Source organism: Malania oleifera, chromosome 2, assembly GCF_029873635.1.
Source record: "Malania oleifera isolate guangnan ecotype guangnan chromosome 2, ASM2987363v1, whole genome shotgun sequence".
Taxonomy (NCBI): Eukaryota; Viridiplantae; Streptophyta; class Magnoliopsida; order Santalales; family Ximeniaceae; genus Malania; species Malania oleifera.
In genome coordinates, this window is record NC_080418.1 from 62,241,387 (window position 1) to 62,266,683 (window position 25,297).

The 25,297-nt window shown below is 34.8% G+C and overlaps 1 protein-coding gene across 1 annotated transcript in view; it reads right to left on the bottom strand.

Annotated features, from left to right (window-relative positions):
* Positions 1-7,257: 7,257 nt before the first annotated feature.
* Positions 7,258-25,297, bottom strand: part of LOC131148922 (OPA3-like protein) — a 45,778-nt gene continuing 27,738 nt past the window's right edge. Inside the window, exons 2-5 of the mRNA XM_058098884.1 lie at positions 23,000-23,134; positions 13,582-13,668; positions 7,896-8,085; positions 7,258-7,669 (exon numbers count right to left, since the gene is read on the bottom strand). Coding sequence (XP_057954867.1) covers positions 7,927-8,085; positions 13,582-13,668; positions 23,000-23,134 — 381 coding nt within the window. The 3' untranslated portion in view covers positions 7,258-7,669; positions 7,896-7,926. The remainder of the gene's footprint in view (positions 7,670-7,895; positions 8,086-13,581; positions 13,669-22,999; positions 23,135-25,297) is intronic.

Below are 25,297 nucleotides of genomic sequence, written 5' to 3' on the forward strand. Positions count from 1 at the left end.
TCCTAGTCAATATACCCCAATTCCTTATGAAAAACAACCAGTCCATAAATAGCAAGTGCCATAACAACACCCATGTGGACTTGTTCTTTTTCCTCTCCTTCCATTAGGGTCTTTGGGCTTTCCCAACTAATCCTTTTATCACCTTTTTTAATCTTCCGATCCACTTTTTGAGCTTTGATCCTTATTACCTTATATATCACTTTTGTAAATGATGCTTTAGGATTGTACATGTACGTCCTATATGGTGTATGAAGCTTCATAAAATGCAAAAATAATGTATATTCTTCAACAGTTGGAGTCATATCTACCCCCCTCAAAAGTGAAGCAGCAATAAGAAGGACTCCAAAAATCCACCAAGATACTTATCACTTCTTGGTTCACTGTTATATGCAACAAGAATCCAATGTGGTTGTATAATTAAGAGAACTTCAATCGCCTTTCAGCTATCCAACCTGCCTAGATTGTCTTCAACTCCTCTAGAGAGTTTAATCGAGTGTCAACCCTGACTTGAGCTAGTAGCGTCACATTAGTTACTTAGATCAAACTATCACCCTAATATCTTGGTTGGTTTCCAGAATACAACTGTACTTGTGTTTCTTCCTCTCTGTACACCACTACTGAGCTATCCATGGGGCAATTTGAGGCAAATCTAGAATTATGTATGCCTAAATGAATGGAATAGAATGCAACAAGATATTTAACAATACTAAATTTACAACCAAAGGGACTCAAAATAATATACAGCAGAAGAACACAAGAGTATATGAAAAAGGATGAAGCTCCTATCCCAACCTAGGTGGATTTATTACTTACAGGTTTTCTCCGAGACTTTATCTTAGGGGAGGAAATTAGAGTCCCATATGTGTGGTTAAAGCTATATTCCCTAGGTTCTCATGATGTCCCCTACCCTTGCTCAATGGGCTTTGAAAAACTAGAAACTAAGCAGAGTGATTCACGTGCTCCCGATGACCTTTGCCTCACAGAAGCTAACGCTACTACACCCCTAGGGTAAAACCTAGGTATAAGGCTCGTGAAAGTGAGTGTGCTCACATAAATTTAAAATCCTATGCACTCATTCTAACACATCATCACACCCTCTACATACTTATCCATTCATCCACAACATTTATACAAGAGCTATACACATAGGTAAAATATTCACAAGTACTCAATAGTTATTCATATTTACAAGTAAAATATCATGGAGTAATAAAAAATATCATTAAATTCATATTTGGGATAATTTATAATTAATTTATGGCTCAACTCTCTATGTCCTTAGTGGAGTCATCAATCTGTCACAACATCTAGAAGAAGGGTCTAGAATGGGGAGGAATAATAATATTAAAGGTTCAATGGAGTCGTCACTAACCTCTTATTTTCATAGGTGTGATTATTTTACCTAATTACTACTTGTTGATTGGTCTTTAGACTACTTCTGGGCCTAGGAACCAATAGCCTCAGTTTGGATTTACTAGAATTGAGATCGGGAGTTCAATTATGTGAGGGGAGGGTACTAGCACCTCCTACACACCCGTTTTATGAATAATACCTAATTAACCACGAATTATCCCTAAATTGAATCTAGTGGTCTTTTATTAGCTCTTTAAAAAGTAATTAAATATTAAAAATTTAAAATAAAATATGAAATAAGGTTCAATTTAGTAATGTCTAATAAGATCTCCAAAGGAGGGGATCTTATTAGATAACCTCCTCTCAAAATTAATATAGATGAGGTCTGAAACACCTATTTACCTTTTGTTCAATCATTAGGAAACACACATATAAAATAAAATATATAAAGATATTTAAACATGAAATAATTTAACTTATTCATCAAAATCAAACAAAAAATCTTTACAATATTCCCAAAATGTTTTAAGATTTTTTTTGAATTTTTTAGCATTTTCTTGCAATCTTCTTAAATTTTTAAAGAATTTTTTTTCTCATTATATTTATTTTTGCATTTTTTTTCAATTTTTTTTATTTGGGTAAAAAAATAGCACAAATATTATTTATTTATTTATTCTGATTTGTAAATATTTTCCCTATTTTTTTTATTTTTTGCTTTTCCCTATTTTTAAAAATTGTTAAAACTAAAAATTAATTTTTAAATTTAAAAATGAATCAGACAATTCAATGAAGTTAACTGATTCAATTGGTCCAAACGAGTCAATTCAAGTCAAGCCACACTAACTTGTTTAGTGAACAAGCCCAACAATGTGCTTGTTACCTCTTCCATATTCAGGGTTTCTTTACGCCATGTTAGAGTCGTAACCAAGTTTTCATATGCGTGAGACGCAGGTAGGGAATTCAATAGCATCAACGCTTTGTCATCTTCCTATAATTTCACATTAATCCGGATTAAATCACTTATAATTTGATAGAATGCATTGATGTGTTGGTTCAAATCCGAACCTTCCACCATCTTAAGCCAATACAATCTTTGCTTAAGAAATAATTTATTTGTAAGAGACTTAGACATATACCGACTTTCAAGTTTCTCCCAAATAGCTGCAGGAGAATCCTTTTCCTTGACATGATACAACACATCATTGGCCAAACAAAGCCTGATAGTTGTCATAACCTTTGCTTCTAATTCCTTCCAACTTGTGTCATCTATGCCTTCCAATTGAATTTCGTATAAAGCCCTCACCATACCTTGTTGCACTAACAAATCCTTCGCCCTTCTCCACCATAAATCAAAGTTTCCGATTCCATCAAACTTGACAACATAAAATTTTGCAAAAGAAGTTTCAGAGACCATTACAATAATGCTCTGATACCAATTTGTTGTGAAAAATGAATGCACAGCGGAATAAATCGATCTTACAATGCAACACTCTACGGTGAAAAATATAGAACAAAAATCATGCAGATTATAAGGAAAGCAATAACAAAGACACAAATAATTACGTGATTCGGCAATGCCTACATTCACAGGAGCAAACGGTAATGTGATTTTACTATCTTGTGTTCAAAGACACAAACTACTACCTAGTTACAACATATACAACGTATATATAAAGTTCCCGAAGGCTTTCCCTCCAAAAGCCAACCTCTTCAATGTTCCAATTCAAAAATTGAAAACAAACTCCGAGTTCTCGAGCCAAACAGTTAATGGTTTGTAGAAATACCATCGACAATTTAATACTGAGGGCAAACAGTTGAAGTGCACCTAGGCCAAACTATTGATGGTTATAGGGAAATCGTTGATGGTTTCCTCCCACATACTAGTATTCTGTTTTCCATCATATTTTCTCTTTGTACATGCATTCCACTCAATATATGAGCTACATATCACAACATTATTTTCATTAAAACAATAAAACCTTTCAAATTATTTTTCCACACTCCAACATCAATCGACTAAATATAAGTTTTCATATGGGTTTTCTAATAAGTATAATTTGAACAATTAAAAAATGGAGGTGAGTTGATAGATTGTCCTTCAAAAAGACCTTGGCTTGCCATGGATGCCTTTGAATCTACTCTAAGGTACAAATGAAAATGAGTACAATAGCCCTGCTTTGATACCAAATGCTAGTGCAATCATGCACCCTAGAGGGAGGTGAATTTGGTGACTTTTAGAATTTTTTAAAACTTGTTTAAATTTCTTTTCAAACAAATATTAGATACACATTGAAATTAAGTAAATTATATATCACAAAACAAACACATCCACACAAGATAAGATAATAAACAATCACAAATGAGAAAGGACACAAGATTTAGAGGTTCAGTTATCAAATCTACATTCACTCCTCAAACAAATCCAAATGCATATTTTCACTATGATCTATTATCAATAACACTTAGTATCTCACAACTAGGATAACTGTCCTATCTTTCACTCACTCTTTTTGGCATGTTAACCAATAGTCAGTGTAATTGCACTTAGCACAACACAATCTCTATGGGAATACTTTCTTAATGACAAGTTTCAAAAATAAAAACAAGAAACCTCCAAGGTTTCTAGCTCATAATATAAGTAACTAAATAAATAAAGGGCAACCGAATGAACAAAGCTCTTGTGTATGTGAGGTCTTGGGAAGGGGCAGACCGTGACGTATGAATTTCATGCAAAGATCATAAGAATTTCATAATTTGTGAGCTTAAAAAGAATTAATAGAGTCTCAACCTATTAGGATGATTTATCAAAGAATATATGAGAATTAGAAATACTAAGAAATCTTTTTCAAATAAGATAAAGGTGAATGCTCAATCGAATGTTTGTTCCAATTACTTTCTTCAAGTTGGTTGAACTTAATTTAATTGATCAACTGGCATCTTTGAACATTAATTGTCCACAACACCAGCTTTAGCTTCGAATAAATGTCCAATGGATGGAATCCTTCAAGATATGAAACTCTAAAGCCCAAGAGTTCCCATAAACTGATCTTTCAAGAATATTGCAATTTCCAATAGCACAAAGTCAAACATAAGCCTAATCTTTGATAAATAAATGTTAAAACTCAATGCATTAGTTTAAATCTGATATATAAGCAAGAGAATAATCATGATTAATCATTAGATTAAACATAATAAACTCTATTTTCTATAACAAGGATACAAATAGATGTCTATTACAACATTTATAAATGCATGCGTAATTGCATATGTCAATGCATCTATAAGTATATCTATAATTACACTTGTAATATCATCTATTAACACTTCATCTAAATAATATCAAACATATAAAGAGAAGTTTTTTCACACATCAAAATCTAACTCCAACATTAACCAATAAAGAAAAATATAATACCAAATTTTGAATGATTAAATTTTGAGCATTGTCAGTTACTCCCACTTCAAAAGAAATGACCAAATCTAGTTTAGAATGTTTGGGGATCTGTAGGCCTAATAGGTTTAAGATGAGAGTGGTCAATTTAGAATATCGAAGGAATTCAACTGATTAACATATGGGGATTTGCTAAACATCGGTTCATTCAAGGTGAGGGTGGTACAAATGGAAAATCAAGAGGATTATCCATTGGTTAATGTGCAAGGGCGTGTAGGATTTCAAGTGGGAGAGATTTTTTTTGTTGGAAATAAAAGAAATTATGCATCAATTAATGTATTATATATACCAGGGTTAACGAAGTAGGAGCAATTCAAATGGAATAGGAAAGATATATTTAATCGGTATAAATGTCATGCAATTTAAAAATAAAATGTCGAAATATTGAAGCTCGACTCATGGGACAAATATCGTATGTTGTTTCATAACACTAGGAATACGAAGGAACGATACTTTCTTTTGGTTTGATTGCTCATCCAAAACAACGAATGAAATGAAAATGATATGAATATGGATCATTGAATAAGAAAATAAATAGTGAGCGCTATTACACTTCATAGAGGTTTGACAAATTACGGCTTTTATGATTTTTACCTAAACTTGTTTTTAGCCTAAAAGAAAATTTTAAAGTTATTTCATAATCCTGAAAATTGAATATTTTGTTGTGTCTTCATTTTTAGAATAAATGGACTATCAAAAAGGTAATATTTAAGTATTATTTTTTTCAAACCTAGTTTTTGAAAAGTCGAGGAATCCACTTGTACGCTGATAAGACAACTAATGAGGGAAATTCTAACAATTACTTGGACACCAAAAGGAATTTAATCAAAAAGGATCTTTTATATTATGGAATATTGTGTCGAGTATAAAGATTTTTTTCCTGTTCTCCTTTGACATATGTGTTCATAGCATATTATGAAACTATCAAATGAGATTTTCATTTTCTCTAAAGTCGTACTATCTCTTCCCTAAAGGTAGCATAATGGGTCAACATAGTATTGAGTATCAAACAAGTTCAAATTATAATTGGTTGAATAAAATAGAAGCTCATCATGTCTAGTTATTTAACAGGTTAGGATTGAGTGCCTAATAATAAAATATAATAAATTTTGTTTTATACATTTTTTATATTGGTTTTCACAAATAACATCTCTCTCTCTCTCTCTCTCTCTCTCTCTCTCTCTCTCTCTCTCTCTAAATTCATGAAGTCCCTATAAATAAAGTAATTAAATTTAAATTTACATTAATGTCACCACAATGCAAATTTCCTATATTATTTTTTTTCCTTTTAATATCAGCATGGCAGTACCACTAAACTATTCATAACCAAAATAATTTTTTCACATCCAAAGATTATTCAAAATCAAATAATTTTTCAGTCATCATCATGTATCAAGTGTTTTTTTACTGGTAATGAATTTAATTAAGTAATCAATCCATCATAAGCAAAGATGGCAAATTTTTAGGTGGGTAAAGAGCATGTGCCAAGGATTTAATTAAGTAATGAATTTGGTAAAAGGACATGTAAATAATATTACTTTTCCCTTAATACCAAACAAAAATTAAATTTTTTAAGAATCCTTTCATTTTTCCCTTTTCTTTTCCTCAACAACCAAACAACATTGGGATTTTTTTTTGTTTTTTTGTTTTTTTTTTCCTTTCCTTTTCCTCTCCACTTTCCTCTCATTGTCATTTTCCAAGTTCCAAACATAGCCCAAGGAAATAGAGCCACCATACCTTGTTGTATTTATGCTTTAGCATTCTCTACCCAAATTTCCAACTAAACCAAATTATTTTGCAAGAGAAGTTACGAACCCAGCTACATGAGGAGATTGACCCAACGCAACGAGCTCTCGAGGCTCTACAAGCTTTAGCTCAACATAACAAGTAATAAAAGAATTTTGCAAGAACCCTAAAGACACCATATCAAAGTTGCCTCAAACCCTATACCTCAAGGTGCAATCAGAATTCACAAATGGTGAAGAATGGAAAAACTAACCACTAACAATAATAGCTGGTTTAAACATAATTCTGACAATTAAATGACAAACATCAACACCTAAATCATCACAGGAAACCAAATGGAATCTGTATCCATTTGCATTCCTGTAGAGAGCTAATGGACTGTTCACTCCTTAAATAAGAGGAATGGGCATTCCGAAAGAATCAATATTCCATTCATCTAGTAATTAACCAAACGAACTAGAACTAAAATTAAGACTCCATTGCAACTGAGTCTTTTCAACCAAACAAGTCGTTTACTGCAAATGAGGCCATTAGGGAGCAGGGAACTTAGGCATTCATTTAAAGTTATAATACATTTTCTACTCTTTTATCCTTCAGAAGGTCATCAGAAATGGCTATTATAACTCATTGTGATGCAGCATTAAAAATGAATTTCAAAAATGTCCAAGAAGCCAGTCAAACCTTGCTTAACATGAGAACACAAAGAATACAACCACAAATACCAAATTTTAGTGAAAACAATTATGTTTACAACAACAATCCTATAGTACAGTTTACATAATGTTTGATTTGCAGGAAATGAGGCAGCGATAGAATGCAATGAAAATCTGTGCGGATGACACAATCTGATTTTCTATCGCTACATTCAAAAGTATTCCCATTAACCTATTCAAATTTTTGACAAATACAGCATAAACTGAATATATTTGTTTGAGAACTATGCTACAATCACTAGTGGAACTAAGCATGCCCCACCCAAATACAACACATACAATGCTGCACTGTTGCGCAATGAAAGATTACTATTGAAATCTGGAAGAAATGCGAGCCTGTTTGCTCAGATCCCACGAGCAAGCAACCCAGGTCATCATTTGCAGCTTTCTGTGTGTTGTTGGTTTTCTGAAAAAAATAATAATAATTCAATTAATAAATTAAAAAATATTAGGACAAAAAAGGGAGAGGATTAGTTCAATGAATGCCTTAATTTCATTTTGTTATTTCTACAAACAGAATCCATCGAGCCAAAGCTCAATCAATAAATAGAAATCAATTCCACAACAGAAATTAAATTCAAATTCCCTAGTTGAGATGTATCGAAACTAATCAGTCAGGTAATAATACTCACAGAACTCGTTTGTGCTTTATTCTGTACATGGTCAAGAGGAGCTTGCTTCTCTTTCTTCAGCAGCATGAGCATGCCTAAAATTGAAGATACCACCAAGTCCTCGTCCCTTGTTAAGTTGCTCCAGTTCTTGGGCTTTGTTTTTAAGAATCTCAAGTTCTCTTGCTAAATCTTCATCTCTCTGCTTCAGAGCCTAAAATAGAGGATAAAGGAATATCAAATTCTAATTAGAAAAAGCACGGACACAGATATGAGAACCATAATTGACAAGCACCAATGAAATCATTTATCCATCCAGAAGCAATATGTGCACTTCTTATAAATTCAATAGCTAAAAAATAACCTTCATATTTGTAATCTCTCTGTAGGGGACAATAATTAAACTCCATTGAAAGAAAGAGATCAACAGAAAAATCAATAAGCAATGAAGAGAACCAGTACTGATTTTCCACCTCCAACCCTCTAATTGCATCTCAATTCAAATTCATACATGGACCATCCATTTTCCTTGTATTTTCTGACTATAGAGTTCACAAATTAGCCACTCAATTGCTAGATGACTATATCCATAAATAAAGAAACAGCATTTTCTTTTAGATCATTAGTTCACACCAATTTTAGAAAGGAAAACATTGATGTTCTCCGCAGTTTGATGCTCATAAAAGTATTCATAAGAGATTGTTCATAAAATATATTGCATCAATGAAGTTATATGATGCTGCCCTCGTAACATTTCCATAATCATCAGAAATTTCCTTTTCTTCCTTCTATGTTTTTTAAGGTAGGCAGGCAGCATAGAAGGGAGGCAGTGGAACAATAAAAAAGTGTGGATGTCTCAGTCCTTTTTGCCATTCTGCACAATATAGAGAAACATCTTCTGAACAGTCAAGTGGCATTAATATTTTTTCTTAATTTCTCAGTTGAGTTGGTCCAACTTATTCTAGGTCTACATCTCCCCATTCTACAATCTCTAAAAGGGAGAGCAGAAATCATCTATTTTCCTCTTGCCTCCATATGTTAGATCTATATGAAAGTTGCAGAGATTATGAGAGTGCCTACTCCTTCCTGTATCTGGTAAGATGAATTGGATAGGCTTACGAAGCTTGATGGTGGTCCTTTAGCTGATTTAAGCAGGCGTATTCTGGCTGCTTAAACAGGAGGATCTTTGAAGAAGTGAACTGAAGGGTGAATGAAACTATTAGTAGCATTGTAAATGACATTAAAAGCTATATCTCTCTAGTTAAGAGATTTGGCAAATTTTGTTAGTTGCTTGTATTGTACCCTTTGTTGTATCCCCTATTATCTAAATATATGGACATCAAAGGCTATATCGTTCTAGTTAAGAGATTTGGCAAATTTTGTTTGTTGCTTGTCTTGAACTCTTGTCGCATCCCCTATGGACTCTTTCCTCTTTCTGAAGAAAAAAATGTCAATTAAATCATTTTTCTACTAAGCATTATTTTGTCTGCATTGCAAGTGCCTAGACCATCTTAACTGCCCTACCCTTGCCATATCTTCTCAATTGCAACTCTAACTTACTAAGGGTTCACAGGAAATGCAACTATATTCTAAAGCAAATGACCATACAAAAGTTGGTTTATTCCAACCAACACAAACATGGGATAGAATAGGAATAGTTATTCCTAGTCTATTTTATGTTCCTTGAAAAGCAATTCGTCAATGTCATATGCCTTGTAACAACACCAATTTTATTTTCTGAACTATTATACTCCTATATAATAGCTTTTTCATTCTCACTCCCTCCATTCTGGACACCAATCATTATGTGTCATACCACTCATACACCTTAACCTTCTCCTTTCAGTTTTATGTGTGTTTTTAATATGGTGCTTAGTTTCCCAAAATTTTGATCTATATAATAACATAGCAAGTCTTACATCCTTCCCATGAAATTTTCCTTTCTAGATGTATTTTACAAAGACAGAACATATTCTTCAGTTTTTCCTTCTTGCACAATGGATCCAAGATAATAATATCTAGTACTAAGAATTTCTTAACCATCAAGCTTAACCTTTTGTCCGCTATTCGCCATAGAATTACTCAAACTGCAGCTTATATATTTTGTCTAATACTTATCTTGAAGCATCTAGATTCTAAACCTTTCATTCATAGTTCAAGCTTAGATTTTAGAAATGTTTTAAAAGGCTCAATTAAGGCTTGCCTCGAGGCTTGCCTCAAGGCAATGCAAGTCTAAAATGCATCTAGGCTCCATCTAAAATGCTAAATCCCAAAGAGGTTAATGCATTGAATGCTGAGGCTTATGCATTTGTATGAAAAGCATGCCTATTGCGCTTTTTAAGTTAAGGCTTACACATTTTGGCTGCGTGATTTTCATGTTAGATTTGGCTAAAAAATTTAAACTCTGATTTTAACGTTGGATTTGGCTAAAAAATTTAACTCCATCTTTATGCAAAAGGAATGAAATTGTATGAGTTGATTTCTTAAACTCTTGACCTTCAACTTTTCCAAAATAATTGAGAGTTGAATCTTAGATATTGAAAATAATTTGAACTTTGTGATGTTATAACTACCACTTGCCATGATTTATGTAATGAATTCAAGTTCTTAATTTCTGACTGGCCAACAAATAGTTTGCAACTTATATTTGATTTTTTTTCCTCTTTTTTTTTTTTTTTTTGCAGTATACTTGTGGTTTTCTTCATTTTTTCACTTTATTTTTAAATTATATGCAATTTATTTATATATTTTATCTAAAAATAAAATTCTCATAAGGCATAGCTTCGCCTCTTAAAGGTTAAAGTGCCTCAGCTTATGCCTTCGCATTTTAAAACACTGGATTCTAGAGATGGATATGGTACTCAGGCCTATAAAATGAACCAAATTAACTGAGTCTCTTGTGTTGCTCTTTACAAACCTAGCCAGCAAATGTAGCAGGTTTGGCATCTTCAACTCCACTTCTTGTTAATTCAGGGAACTAAATCCTCATTATCATCTTAAAAATGAACAAATGCCCTGAATTACTAAATAGCATTTACAGTTTAACACCACCCCATTGCAGCTCCTCATCATCTTCACTTAAGAGAAAATAATACCAAATAAATGGGAGGGGAAAAAAAAGAAAGAAAAAACACCTTCCTAGGCTACTTTATAGTAATTTATTGGTGTATTAGGAAAGGCAAAGGGTGTTCCCAGTGTTTCTAGAAGGTCTTATGACAAGAAGTGGAGGATTTTGTGGTAGTGTGCTTTGGTAGTCTTTGAGAGTTGGTGGTGGGATAAAGATGTACAAAAAATCATAAAGACAAAAAGAATTTGTATAAAACGTGGCAAAATTGTAAAAACAGAGATAACTTTGATAAATATAAGGAGGCAAGAAAAGATGCAAAAAAGGCCGTTAGTGAAGCTAAATGTAGATCAGTTAATAGTTTGTATGATAGATTAGGTACAAAAGAAGGAGAAAAAGATATATTTAAACTTACTAAAGCGACAGAAAGGAAGAGCAAGGACTTAGGAAATGTAAAATGTATAAAAAGTGAGGATGATATTGTCTTGGTTAAGGACAAAGATATTAAAGAAATATGGCGAAGTTACTTTAGTAAGTTGTTTAACGAAAACCAAATAGAAGACTTAAACTTAGAATTGTCAAATGAGAAAAAGACTAAAAATATAAGATTTATTCGCAAAATTAGAGTTAACGAAGTTAAGTTTGCACTAAAATAAATGAAAATTGGGAAAGCTATGGGACTAGATAGCATCCCAATTGAAGTTTGGAAATGCTTGGGTGATAACGGAATTATATGGTTAACTAATTTAATTAATAAATTATAAAAACTAAGAAAATGCCAGATGAATGGAGGAAAAGCACTTTAATACCTCTCTACAAAAATAAAGAAGATATTCAAAATTGTAATAACTATCGTGGAATTAAATTTATGAGTCATACGATAAAAGTATGGGAAAGGGTAGTTGAACAAAGATTAAGATTAGAAACGAAGATCTTAGAAAATCAATTTGGTTTTATGCCTGGGAGATCTACCACAGAAGCTATTTATCTTTTAAGAAGATTAATGGAAAAATTTAGGAAAAAAAAGAGGGACTTGCATATGATATTTATTGACCTTGAGAAAGCATATGATAAGATACCTAGGGAAGTTCTATGGTGGGTTTTAGTAAAAAAAGGAGAATGTTGTAGGTATACCGATGTCACTAAGGATATGTACGATAGAGTAATGACTAGTGTAAGGACTATAGATAAAGAAACTAGAGAATTTCCAATTAACATAGGTGCACATCAAGGATCTACTTTGAGTCCTTATCTTTTTGCTTTAGTGATGGACCAATTGACTAAGAGTATTCAAAAAGAGGTTCCATGGTGCATGTTGTTTACAGATGATATTGTATTTATTGACGAAACTAGGGACAGAGTAGAGGCTGAGTTAGAATTATGGAGAGAAGCTTTGTAATCTAGAGGCTTTAGGATAAGTAGAAATAAAACAGAATATAAGAAATGTAATTTTAATAATGATAGGAGGAATATTGGAGACGAAGTTAAACTTGATGATGAAAAAATAAAAAAGACTTGTAGATTTCGATACCTTGGATCTATTATGCAAGTTGAAGGAGAAATTGAAGATGATGTAATGTATAGAGTTAAAGCAAGTTGAATAAAATGGAGAAGTGCTTCGAGTGTGCTATGTGATCATAGAATACCCTTAAAATTGAAAGGAAAGTTTTATAGGACAGCTACAAGACCAACTATGCTATATCGATCGGAATGTTGGGCGATGAAGAAACATAATATCCAAAATGTAAAAGTTGCCAAGATGAAAATGATTTGATGGATGAGTGGTAGAATACCCTTAAAATTGAAAGGAAAGTTTTATAAGACAGCTATAAGACCAGTTATGTTATATGGATCGGAATGTTGGGCGATGAAGAAACATAATATCCAAAAGGTAAAAATTATCGAAATGAGAATGCTTAGATGGATGAGTGGTATAACATTGAAAGATAAATTAAGAAATGAACATATTTGTGGTAAGTTAGGTGTAGCTCCTATAGAAGATAAGGGAGGGACGACTCAAATGGTATAGATACTTGCAACTTGAGCTACATAGTGCACCTATGAGGAAGAGTGACTTAGTTTCTATGGGGGGCAGTAAAAAGGTAGGGATAGACCTAAAATAACTAGGGAAGAGATAGTGAGTAAAGATTTAATATCCTTGAATCTATCAAAAGAAATGGTTCATGATCGCATAAATTGGCGGAAAATGATTCATATAGCCAACCCCACTTAGTGGGACTAAGGCTTGGTTTTGTTGTTGTTGTTGGGCTTTGGTAGTCTTTGGCTGCTGTGGGAAGAATTTTTTTGGGGGTAAAATTCACTCCTCTTTTCCCTTGCCATAGGAACATTCTAGCATCTTCTAGCTAGTTCTTTTGGCTTTTTTGAAGCTACATCTGCGATTCAAGAGTTACTTTGATGTAGTTTTGTTTGTCCTTTGGATAGTATTGTGTCTACTCTTTTGTTTGTTTTAAGAGGATGTATTGCACTCACCAATCTTTCCTTTGCTTTTTCTTCTCTCTTCGATAAACATTTTTTTTATTTTTTATTTTTTAAAAAGGAACAACAGCCAAGGGCAATAGGGAAGAAAGCAAAACTAAAAATTCAATAGCCTAGCATCCTTGAACTGAGAAGAATATCATTACCTACCTGCAATTCCTGTTTGCGCAATTCCTCTTTTCTAGCTTCTGCCTTGGAACTTCTTTGTACCTCAAAAATAACAGCAGCTCCTGCCACCTAAATAAAATGAAAGGGGCATATTAGTTCACTATATATTGTTAACAGTCTAGTCCATGGAAAGCATCCTTCCAAACCTATGCCACATGCACAAAGCAGAAGACTTAAATCACTATTAAAGGTCCAACAAAAATACTATTCAGCTGGACATCTTCTTGAATTCAATGTACCTTAAGTTATAAAATAAAAACAAAAGTGAATTTAATATTTGGGATCATCCAGCATATTAACTGGTTTTCCCAGAATAAACTTGCCAAGTTGTAAACTCATTAACTGACATGCACATTATGATACTACAATGAAATCTTCCTACGGTATTATGTCAACACCATCAACATGTCTGTGCATAGAAGAATAGTTCATCAAATAGAAGTGGACAATTGAGAGGTCTCCAACAGCATGCCTCTTTAATACAATATGAAATGATAAAACATGCTATTCCTCAATGTCATTTGGTTGGAAAAAGAAAACTGGCAACAAGCATATATTTCTGTCAGCATCATCTTTTGCCCAAAGAAATGCATCCTAAAATTTTCGTAAGGCCCAAGGATGGCCTTATGAGATTCATTTACTTCCGTGCCCCTCTGAACCAATATATATATATACATTTAAATATACTCCAGATAAAATGTGTTGGAACGAAATACCAAATATCTCATGTTATAATGTTAAAATGTTTCCACAACATTTAATCCTGTATAAAGCCTAATCCACTAGAACTGCATGCCGTGGACCATCACTATGGTTGAAACATAAATGCACATCCACTTGTAACCACACAATCCGGCCTATTAGAAGCATAGATGTACCATGGCTGATACAGAAGTTCTTGCCTTTATGGCTTTCACAGGTGTCAAGCATCCAGAAAGTAGATATGGCATGCTTGCTTTCTGTACTTACCTGAAAATTCCTCACTACCTCCATACTCATCAAAGGTGTGCCTAGGTGACACTGAGGTGATGGCCTCTGTGCCTTACAAGGTCGAGGTGAGGCAACTTTGCTGAGGTGCAGTGCGGCATTTGCCTTGAGCACCAGGTGCAAGGCTGTTACAGGCATGATTCAATCATTTTTTATTTATTCTCATCATTTTTTCTCTCTTTCAATCAAAGGTTTCCAATGCATGTCTATATGAAAATGTGAGCACAGGATCATTATTTATTTATTTATTTTGACAGAAAAAGAAGAGAATTCATTGAAGGCGAAAGAATGCACATGAAGGAGCATATGAATCCTCATTTGACGATATGAGAATAAAGAAGAAAAAAACAATGAAAATAAGACAGCCAGCCAGTGTCACTGTAAATCTGAAAACACGCCCTTTTAAACAACCAGCTGCAACAACCTGAAGCAAAGTCAAATAAAAAATCCTATCCCAGAGCAAAGAACATGTCATCTCCTCCCCTGTGAAGATATGAGCATTTTGTTCCAATCAAATAACCAACAAATCGGCAAAAAACTACACCTCCACAAAGCCAAGGTATCTCCACTTCCCCAAAATCTGTAAAGGAAATTGCCAACAAATCCTACACCAATTATGGGCAAACCCAGCTCATTTAGAACCCACAAGAAAAAGCCCCTCCTATCGTGTGGATAACAACCTCCAATAAACACAACAAAGAAGAGAGGTCCTCCACCTTCCTACAATTAAGAGACCTACAGAAATTGAAATCCTAACAGCTGCTGCAGCTGCTGCGGAGCTGGTGCTGTTGACCTGCTGCTCATGACACAGCTGCTCTAATCTATCTTCTTCTTCTCCTGCTGCTGTTGCTGGCCTGCTTCTCAGAATCAGAACTGCTGATCTCCTTTTTCTTCTCATTTCCTTCTCTCCCAGTCTGGAGCCTTTTTTATGGCATATCTGGTACTTTTTCTGGCATTTCTGCTGTTTTTTTGGGAAACACCCCCTCCACCTTTACTGAACAATGCTCAGCAGTATCCATTTTCTCTGTGCTCTTACATATGTTGAATTATGTTGGTAGTCGTATTTTTTATATGTTATAATATTGAATATTTTCTTACTTTTTAATTCAATTATTAGAGTTATGTGTTTACAAATAGGAATCCACTATATAGGGCATACACACAATTTTACTTATGAGGGGCATGACCTTGCCTTGCAGCTGGCACCTAGGGTCCAGGTACAATTATGCCCAAGTGTGCCTTGAACCTTAAACAGCTATAATTACATCTAAAGAATTAATTTTTTCTGCATATCTGAACACCACATTATCAATGAAGAGAGAGATTTAATTTTGAATGGCAACTAGATATAGATTTTTCCCTAGATTTGGAATATTAAAGAAACTAAAAATAGGTTCACCAAAACTTTCTAATGTTAGAAACTCGCAACAGCAATACAATCCTGTTATTTTCCCCATAATATTTCCCAATCTTTCCCCTTCAGCATTTGACGTAGGACAGCAATAGAATATCAGGAATAGAGAGAGAATTGAGATAATTGTGGGAGAGAATTAGAAAGTAGAAGAGAAGAACAGAGAAGAAGATAGAAGAAAAGTGGCTGCTGGACAGCAGAGAACAGAGCAGAGAAAGAAAGAATAGAATTAGAGAAAGAATAGAGAAGAAGAGCATAGAAGGAAAAAGAAGAAAGGAGGAGGAGGAGGAGGAGGAGGAAGAAGAAGAAGAAGAAGAGAGGAAGGGCTGCATGAGAGAGAGAGAGAGAGAGAGGGAGAAAGCAAAACTGAATAAGAAGAGAGGAGGAAGACAAAGGAAGAATAAGAAAAAGAAAGGAGAAGAGAGGGAAGCATGCACGAGAGAGAGAGAGAGAGCAAGTCAAAATGATAAATGTTTAGTACATTACAACAAAGTATTTACACCGCAACATCACAACTAAAACAAATATTTACAAAATAGCCCCAACTAAAACATATCATTACAAAATAAACCTGAAAGTACTTAAAATACACAAAGTTAACGTAAATTAACTAAACTTCTAAAACAACCAGAGTTTCCCAAACTTAAACAAAAATTACAGGCAAAATATCAACAAGAGTTTCCCATTGGTGGTTCTCCATCAAACACCCCTCGTTAGAGAAAACTCAACTTTGAGTCCTGAAATGCCTCAGTAGCTTTAACTCCATGCGTGGGTAAAAAGTTAATAGGCAAATCAAGAGGTTGCATTAACTGCATTGCATCATCAATCATCAAGAGTATCTAAAAGATCCTCCATCTCAGAGTAGCATAGAAGGCTGAAATATCCTATGATAAAATTACAAGTCCTCCAAACAATCTAATGGCAGTTCAAGCAAATAAGCATTCAATCAATATTCTAGAATGATGGACAATGTTTCACTATATTTGGTCAAAGAAGATGTGGAGGAAGAAGAAGCAAGGAATGGAGGCACATTTACTGGATGTAGGAGCAATAATCTCAAGGGGATTTTCAACAATAGGATTTTAAAGAATTCTCAGCAAACTCTAAAGCACCCAACTTTTCCTCATTCTAAGTTTGAAATGGGATGTTGAGGTTGAAGAGTGAGGTTGTTTACAAACTTATATGTCCTTGTAGTTGGCAACTCATCTTGAAGTTCATTGAAAGTCTCAACAACCAAGTTTGGTGGCAAGCCAAGGTCCATCTGAGGCAAAGGGGCACCACCAGTGCTTAGGGTCACTAAAGACAAGTCTAAGGCCTTATTTTGATAAGATTCATGACTCATGTCTGCTGAAAAGTCCAAAATTTGTGCATTAATAATATGCAAATCATTTATGTAGTCATGATACTCAATTATGCAAGAATTTGCGAGGGCACTTCTAATATTTGGTTGTTCATCCTTGATAATTTGAGTTTTCTCTTGAACATCTTGGGTGGGTCTAGGACTACCTCATGACCATTAAGAAATTGATCTAGACCAATGAAACTACTGGTGTTAAGGGTTGGTAGCTAGAGAAATCTCTGAGCTTCCAAAGCCATTTGGTAAGCCTCAAATAAAGTAGTTGGACACATTCGAATTTGCAAAATCATATGCTTACTAATTTCATCCCTCAACCCCTTTTTGAACATAATCAGCAATCTAGGTTCCTCACTAGGTCTCTAAATTTAAGGTAATAATCAATGATAATAGAAGAAGGTAGCCTAAGTCTAACAGTTGGTCTACTAACTGCTTCCTGTAAGAATATGGGGTATATTTCTCTCTTAAAATATATCTCATTTCAGACCAAGTGGTAACAAGAGGTTCTCCAATACACTTTTTGCCCCTTTCAAATTTTTGCTAGACCAAGAAGTTTTGGTTTAGCTTAGTAGAAACTTTGGCGATCACCCAATTCATACCAATTAAAATAACTCCCCATGTCATCCAACCAATCTAAGAAAAACTGAGGATGTGAACAACCATCAAAATCCAGCTAGTAGAGAACTCATCGTTTTTTTTTGTTTTTTTTTTTTTTGAAACTCTAAACAAGTACCAAATAGATGAGCAACATTAAATCACTTTCTGTGAAGTATAGTGTATGTTCATCCAATGTTACTGAAAAGATCCTTATGCGGCACTTTGCAGTTGTAGAAGATTCTTCAACTATTTCCCTTCAATTTCTCACAGATGCTCCAAGAAAATTCCTCCAAAGGGTGTCGGCAGTGCAAGTTCTCATTCTAAAATGTCAGTGGCACAATAGTAACCCAATTTTCTTGCAAAATATAACCAAAAACACAATGAACAAGTTTTCTTTCAAAAACAACTTCAAATTCTCTGGATGAAAGAACACCAAAATATGATGGATGGAATTGAAATATCACGCTGCATATCAAAATTTCAATTTCTGAAAGTTTCACAAGCTTCTGGCAACTTGAGTTTATCCTCCAAAATATATTTCAAGAACTCAACATCAGATTTCTTCAGACCAACATCAAAATCTCAGGAAGGAAAACTAATTTGTCGCAGTAAATCTCAAAATACTAGCTGGGCCTCAGTCTGAATGCTGCAGACCTTCAAGACTCTGAAATATGCATTGGCAGTCCAAGATCTTATAGTGGCTAAATACAAAGCCACTAACGTGGCTAAATTTGTACAGGTCAAAATATCTCAAGAACAAGCCAAAATCTCATGAAAATTCCAAAATATAGTGGCTAAACACAATTTCTTGCAATTCAGGAAAATGCATAAGAGTTCTGGAACACTCCATGCACACACATTGCTGGCGCATGGGGTGCATGTGCCAACAGCTAGATGCCTCCAGTGATGGTACTCAGGCTGGTAGCAGATCAGGGGATGATCAGTCTGTTGGTGGTGGCAGTGTGTCAAGAAAAAATGGCAAATATGGGATTTTGAAGGGTGGTTGGCAGGGAAAGTTTTAGTCGGTGCATGAGGGTTCTCCAGTGACCAGAGGACGAGGAAATTTCAGGTGATGGATTTTCCGTGGTGTCTTTCTTCAGTGGTAGTGGAGGTGTTGTGAAATGAAGCCTGGAAAGGGACTTTGGAACTCAGGGCCACAACTGTAATTTTCAGCCGAGGAATGGGGGGTATTACAGATTATCAATGCTTCGGTTTCTGGGATTTTCCCATGATTCTGAACTCAGTTGTTGCAGCAATTGATGCCTGTGGAAGCAAATTGCAGTTGTTTGGTGGATGTGCTTCAAATGTTTGGATGATCCTTCAGTGGAGATTGTAGTACGAGTTAGAATTTGATGGATCAGTCACACAGGAAAATTGTGGATGAATCGAAGGCTGCTCTGATATGAAAATGATGTAGGAAAGTAATAGAATCTCATAAATAGAGAGAGGAATTGAGAGAAATATGGGAGAAAATTAGAAAGGAAAAGAGAAGAAGAAAGAAAAGTGGCTGCTGGACAGCAGTCAACAGAACCGAACAGAGAAAGAAAGAAGAGAGTCAGAGACAGAATAGAGAAGAACAGATAGGCAAAAGGGGAAAAAAGGGAGGCAGGAGAAGAGAGGGAGGGCCCGAGAGAGAGGAAGAGAGACTGTTTTTCAATATCACACAAAATGTGTGTGTGTGAGAGAGAAAGAGAGAGAGAGAGAGAGAGAGAGAGAGAGAGAGAGAGAGAGACTGATCTGCAATCTGATTGAAAATGACAACCGTTTAATACATTATGAAATGAGTATTTAGACCCAACATTACAACAACACAACTAAAACAAATATTTACAAAATAACCTTAACTTAAACATTTAATTGCAAAATAATTCAAAATCACTTTAAATACATTAAAATATACCTAAATTGACTAAACTTTTAAAATAAGAATTTCCCAAATGAAAATAAAAATCCTAGATACGATATCAACATCTAAAGTCTCCATTGGTTCTGGCTGGTTGATATTCTCAATGGATTTCAATTTTTGATCCTAGCAAATTCATCATAAGCATTTAATCTCCATTTCTATCCTTAACCAGAGATAGATTCAAAACTCACACTTCAACTTAAAAGTCTTGTTTTCTGGACACATATAACCTTATTGATTGTAAAATTTGACCGCTAGTTTGGCTTGATTCTTTTAGAGATAGATCCACAACAATTCAGTTTTTCAGAAACTTCCAGACAATGCCATAGCACACACTGAATTTTGTGTACAAGAATTCATAAAGGTGATCCTTGAATGAGTGGACGCAAGACGAAGGAGAAACAAAAGAAAGTATCATCAACAATAATTCTGAACAATGTCCAAGCCACTTACTCTTTTGATAGCATATGATGCAGTCACACCTGCAAGTTTATTGTAACCAGGAATCATTCCATCAATTGCAATGGAACAGCTTACACGAAAGAGGAACTCCTTTAAAAACTTGTATAAGCATCAAACATCCAAATCATTGAGCATGAACGAGCAACAAGTTGGCAAAGTGTTTCTTTTGGGTTAGCAACAAAGCATTTTTACTAGTTGCGTACAACACATTGATTACGCGCCGAAACTGCGTAATTTGACGTTTAACCCGGGCTTTACCGTTTATATTTTTAATTAAATGTCCAAATTTATTCAATATTTTAATAAAATGCCAAAATCATCATTCTTGAACTTTATTGCACTATTTATGAGATTTTGGTAATTTTTTGTCACAGGAAAATTTCCGGGAATCAAAACCAACACCTGTTCGTATTTTGTGCATAACTTTTCCGTCCGAGCTCCGATCGAGACGATTCAAATTTCTGGAGAAATAGGAAAGGATCATCTACAACTTTTGTGTTTTGAGTTTTGTGAGATACAGGCCCCAGAAGAGCAGAATTTGCAACGAACAGAGAACAAATAAAATGAAAAAAAATTAAAAAAATGGATAGTTGATGTGACCCGGCCATGCATAGCCGGGTCGGGTTGGCTAATTGGGTAGGGCTTCTTCTTTTTTTTTCTCTTTTTAAACCCCTCCTCCAGCGCAGTCTCTCTCTCTCTCTCTCTCACGCTGCCTCTGTTCCTCTTCTTCTTCTTCTTCTTCTTCTTTAGTTTGCTTTGTTTTTTTTTTTATCTTGCTCTCTTCTCTTCCCTTTACTTTCTCTCCCTCAAACTCTCCTCTCTTCCCCTGCTCTTCCTCTCCCTCTGGTTCTCATCCCAGCTCCTCTGTACCAGCCTCTCCTCCTCAGCCCTCTGCACAGCAGCCACCACAGCAGGACAACCGCAGCCTGCAGCAACTCTTGCAGCAGCCTGCTGCACACGGCCAGCAACACAGCCCCCTGTTACAGCACAGCAGAGCTCCTTCCCCTCTGCTGCAACCCGCAGAAGAACAGCACAGCAGAGCTCTTTCCCCTCTACAGCAACCCGCAGAAGAACACACAGCAAACACTCGGGCACCATCCACACAGGCCCCTGCTCTCTCTCTCTTTCTCTCCATTTATTGTAGTTGAATAATGTTTGTTTTTATTTATTTATTACAGATTATTGAAAAGTTAGAGTTTGGATACTTGCTAAGTAATTTTAATTTCTTTCTATTTACTTATCTTGTATTTAATTCAAGTTATTAGATTTAATTTAGTAGTTTTATTTATCATTTGTTTAATTTAAATACCGTTTTAATTTAGTTGATCTTTTCAAATTTAAATTTTTTTGTCGAAACTTGTTTTAGTTTAGGGTCAAGTCATATTAAAGCTTCCATCTTTATTGTGTTCAGTCTAGTTTAGGTTGTTAGGGATAATTTCTGTCTGAGTTCTTGGTTCCCCTTGAAGTTTGGTTTTGATTCAATTTCTTAACTTTGTTAAAGGTTTGATTTTTACTGTTTGTGAGTGTGTTTTATTTTGATTGCATCTCTATTGCGTATGTAATTGCTTATTTGCAGTTTCCATTTTTAATTAGTGCGTGTGTCGATGTTTCCTTAGGTAGATTAGAGTTTCTATTCTAGCGTGTTTTAATTCCTTATTTGTAGTTTCCATTTTAATTAGTGCGTGTCCCAATGTTTCTTTAAGCAAACTAGGATTTCTATTCTTGTTTCTTTTATTTGGTACATGTTAGTTTTAGAGTTTTTAAATTACGTGTCATCTAAATCGGCAAAAGTGAAATTGAACCATCTTGAAAAACCCGAATCTGAACTGAGTTCAGTGCATATTTAATTTTGATTGGAAGAACGTAAAATCTGAGATTAAACGCATTCCCTGAGGAGACGATCTAGCCCTTGGGCTTAATATTACACGACAGAACTCCTATACTTGGGATAGCTTCCGAGCTGCTCATTTTTCGAGTGAGTCACACATCACATACCCCCATTGAAATGAGCATTATCTAACACAAGTATAGAGCACCTAACAAAGTTGAGTGTTGAACAATCCTTTTTTGGACTCCTAACTCTGCAAAAAGAAAACGCAGAGACATTACCAGTATAAAAGCAGAACCAATAAAATATATTAGACAGAAAATAAGTGTACAATTGATTCCTAACAGTCCCTAAAAACAAGGCATAAAAGTCCAATAGGGCATGTTAACCAAAATAATTACAATCCAAACATGAAACTAAAAGATTCAAAATAAAAGACAGTGCTGCTCAAGAATGACACAAACTGCAGAATAAAATCCACATTAACTTGAGAATAAAATCCAGAATTTTAATCCTATCCACATACAAGCACATTAGTCACTTTTAAATAAGAAAAATGTTAGGAATTGCATGGCCACATATTCAGTATTTACAGAGATAAAAGTAAGGGAATGAAAGAAAATAATTCACATGGAGAGCATAAACCAAAAGATATGTGCACAAATGACTAGATCCTAGCATCGCAACATATCTCCATAATAAACATACCGCTCAAAAGAACCTACTTATTGAAGCACAAGAAGGCACATGCCAATAGCATGTATCTATATGAGTATGTGCATAAATAAGATAATTCAAAAAATTATAAGAACCTAAATCGAATATTAAAAAAAAAAAAAAAGCAATTGGTACAACCGTGAAAACAAAGAGTTCACCAAGAAGATCTGCAGCAGCTTGAACAGCTCTCTCCTCATTTAGAGGGCGGATTTCAACATTAGTTGCACGACCATAAATGCGTCTTTGCATTTGTGTGGTGAATCGATGATTTTCCTGGTTCAATATCAGTAACAACAGATTATGAAACTAAAAAAATGCTATGTTTTCTAAAAACAGAATATAATTTCTGTATTTCTTGAATTCTACACTTTCTGTACATCCCAATCTTACATTGTATAGTACAATCACCTATTCTAAACAAGGAAATAATCTCCCTACAGAATAATATAAAATCTTCTACATTTACCCACTTTCCTAATTTATTCATTATTCACAAAGATACTTGGGATTTTAACACTCCCCCTCAAGTTGGATCATATAGATATTAATCATCTCCAACTTGCTAATGAGATAATCAAAATTCTGTCATGTCAACCCTTTAGTAAAGATATCTGCAGTTTGTTCCTTGGTAGGTACATAAGTCATACAGATAGTTCCTTCTTCAACTTTTTCTTTGATAAAGTGTCGGTCCACTTCCACATGTTTAGTCTTGTCATGTTGAACTAGATTGAGAGAGATACTGATGGCTACTTTGTTGTCACAATAGAGTTTGACAGGAAATTTTACCAGGACCTGCAGTTCTTCCAAGAGTTCCCATAACCACAGTCCTTCACATATTCCTTGAGCAACTACCCTAAACTCAACTTCAACACTACTACGAGCCACTACATTCTGTTTTTTGCTTCTCCAAGTTACTAGATTTCCCCAAACGAATGTGCAATAACTGGTGGTGGACCTTCTATCTTCCACTGATCCTGCCCAATCTGTATCTGTAAAGATCTCTACTTCCTTTCTTTCACATTTCTTGAAGAAGAGTCCTTTGCCCGAGAACCCTTGAGAGAAGAATCTTGTACACAGCATCTGAGCTTCTTTTGGTGAATGCATGTGTTGGCTTATCACATTGCAAATGCAATATCTGGTCTAGTATGTGATAGGTAGATTAGCTTACCAACCAATCTCTGATACCTCTCTTTTTCAGCTGGTATTCCACAGTCTTCGACCCTCTTTACTGCTTCAATCGGGGTTTCACTAGGTTTGCATCCAAGCATGCCAGTTTCAATTAGGAGATCAGTAATATACTTTCGCTAAGAGACACTAATACCCTTTTTCGTTCTAGCAACTTCCATGCCCAAGAAGTACCGCATTTGTTCCAAGTCTTTAACTTCAAATTCAGTAGCCAGAACTTTCTTCAATCTTTCCATCTCTACTGTATCATCCCCAGTTAGGATTACATCATCAACATACACTATTAGAATTGTTCTTTTAACCCTTTCAAACTATTGGAAGAACAGGGTGTGATCTGATTGCCCTTGTCGATATCCTTGATTCTTTATTACTTTTGCAAATCTGTTGAATCATGCTCTGAGAGATTGTTTGAGTCCATACAAGGACTTTTTGAGTTTACACACTCTGTTTTCTTCACCTTTCTTACTGAAGCCTGGTGGTATAGTCATTTAGACTTCTTCTTCTTCTAACTCGCCATTTAGAAATGCATTCTTAATGTCAAGTTGTTGTAATAGCCAATCTAAGTTGGCTGTTAAGGACAAGAGGACCCAAACTGTATTCAAGTTTGCTACCGGTGCAAATGTCTTCGTATAGTCAATGCCATAAGTCTGTGTAAATCCTTTTGCAACAAGTTTGGCTTTATATCGTTCAACTGTTCCATCAGATTTATATTTCACTGTGAAGGCCCATTTACAACCAATTGGCTTCTTCCCTCTCAGCAAATTCATTACATCCCAAGTTCCATTTTTTTCCAGAGCCCACATTTCCTCCATGACTGCCTCCCTCCATTTAGAAATTTCCAGGGCTTCCTAAATATTCTTTAGAATTCTCATCCTGTCAAGGTTAGAGGCAAAAACACGATATCTTGTAGACAAGCTTTTATAAGACATGTTATTAGACCAGGGATATTAAGTACATGACCTGGTTTGTTTTCTGATTGCAATAGGTAAATTGATGTCATCAAGTATAGGATTATCAGAAGAGAGCTCATGACTATCTATTACTAGATCGGGATTGGGCGTGGACTCATGGTTGTTCGGAGCCATCACCGGTTCCAATGCTCTTGGTGCCTTAGGTATGAGATTCTCGCTGTTCTTCGTGTTCATCTTTCTTGAGTAAACGAGTATGTCTGCGTTGTTTCGCTTTCATGCATCTCCCCCTGAGGTTAAGTGTTCTTTTGTGTTCGAAGGGTCAGGAAGTGATGCAATGGAA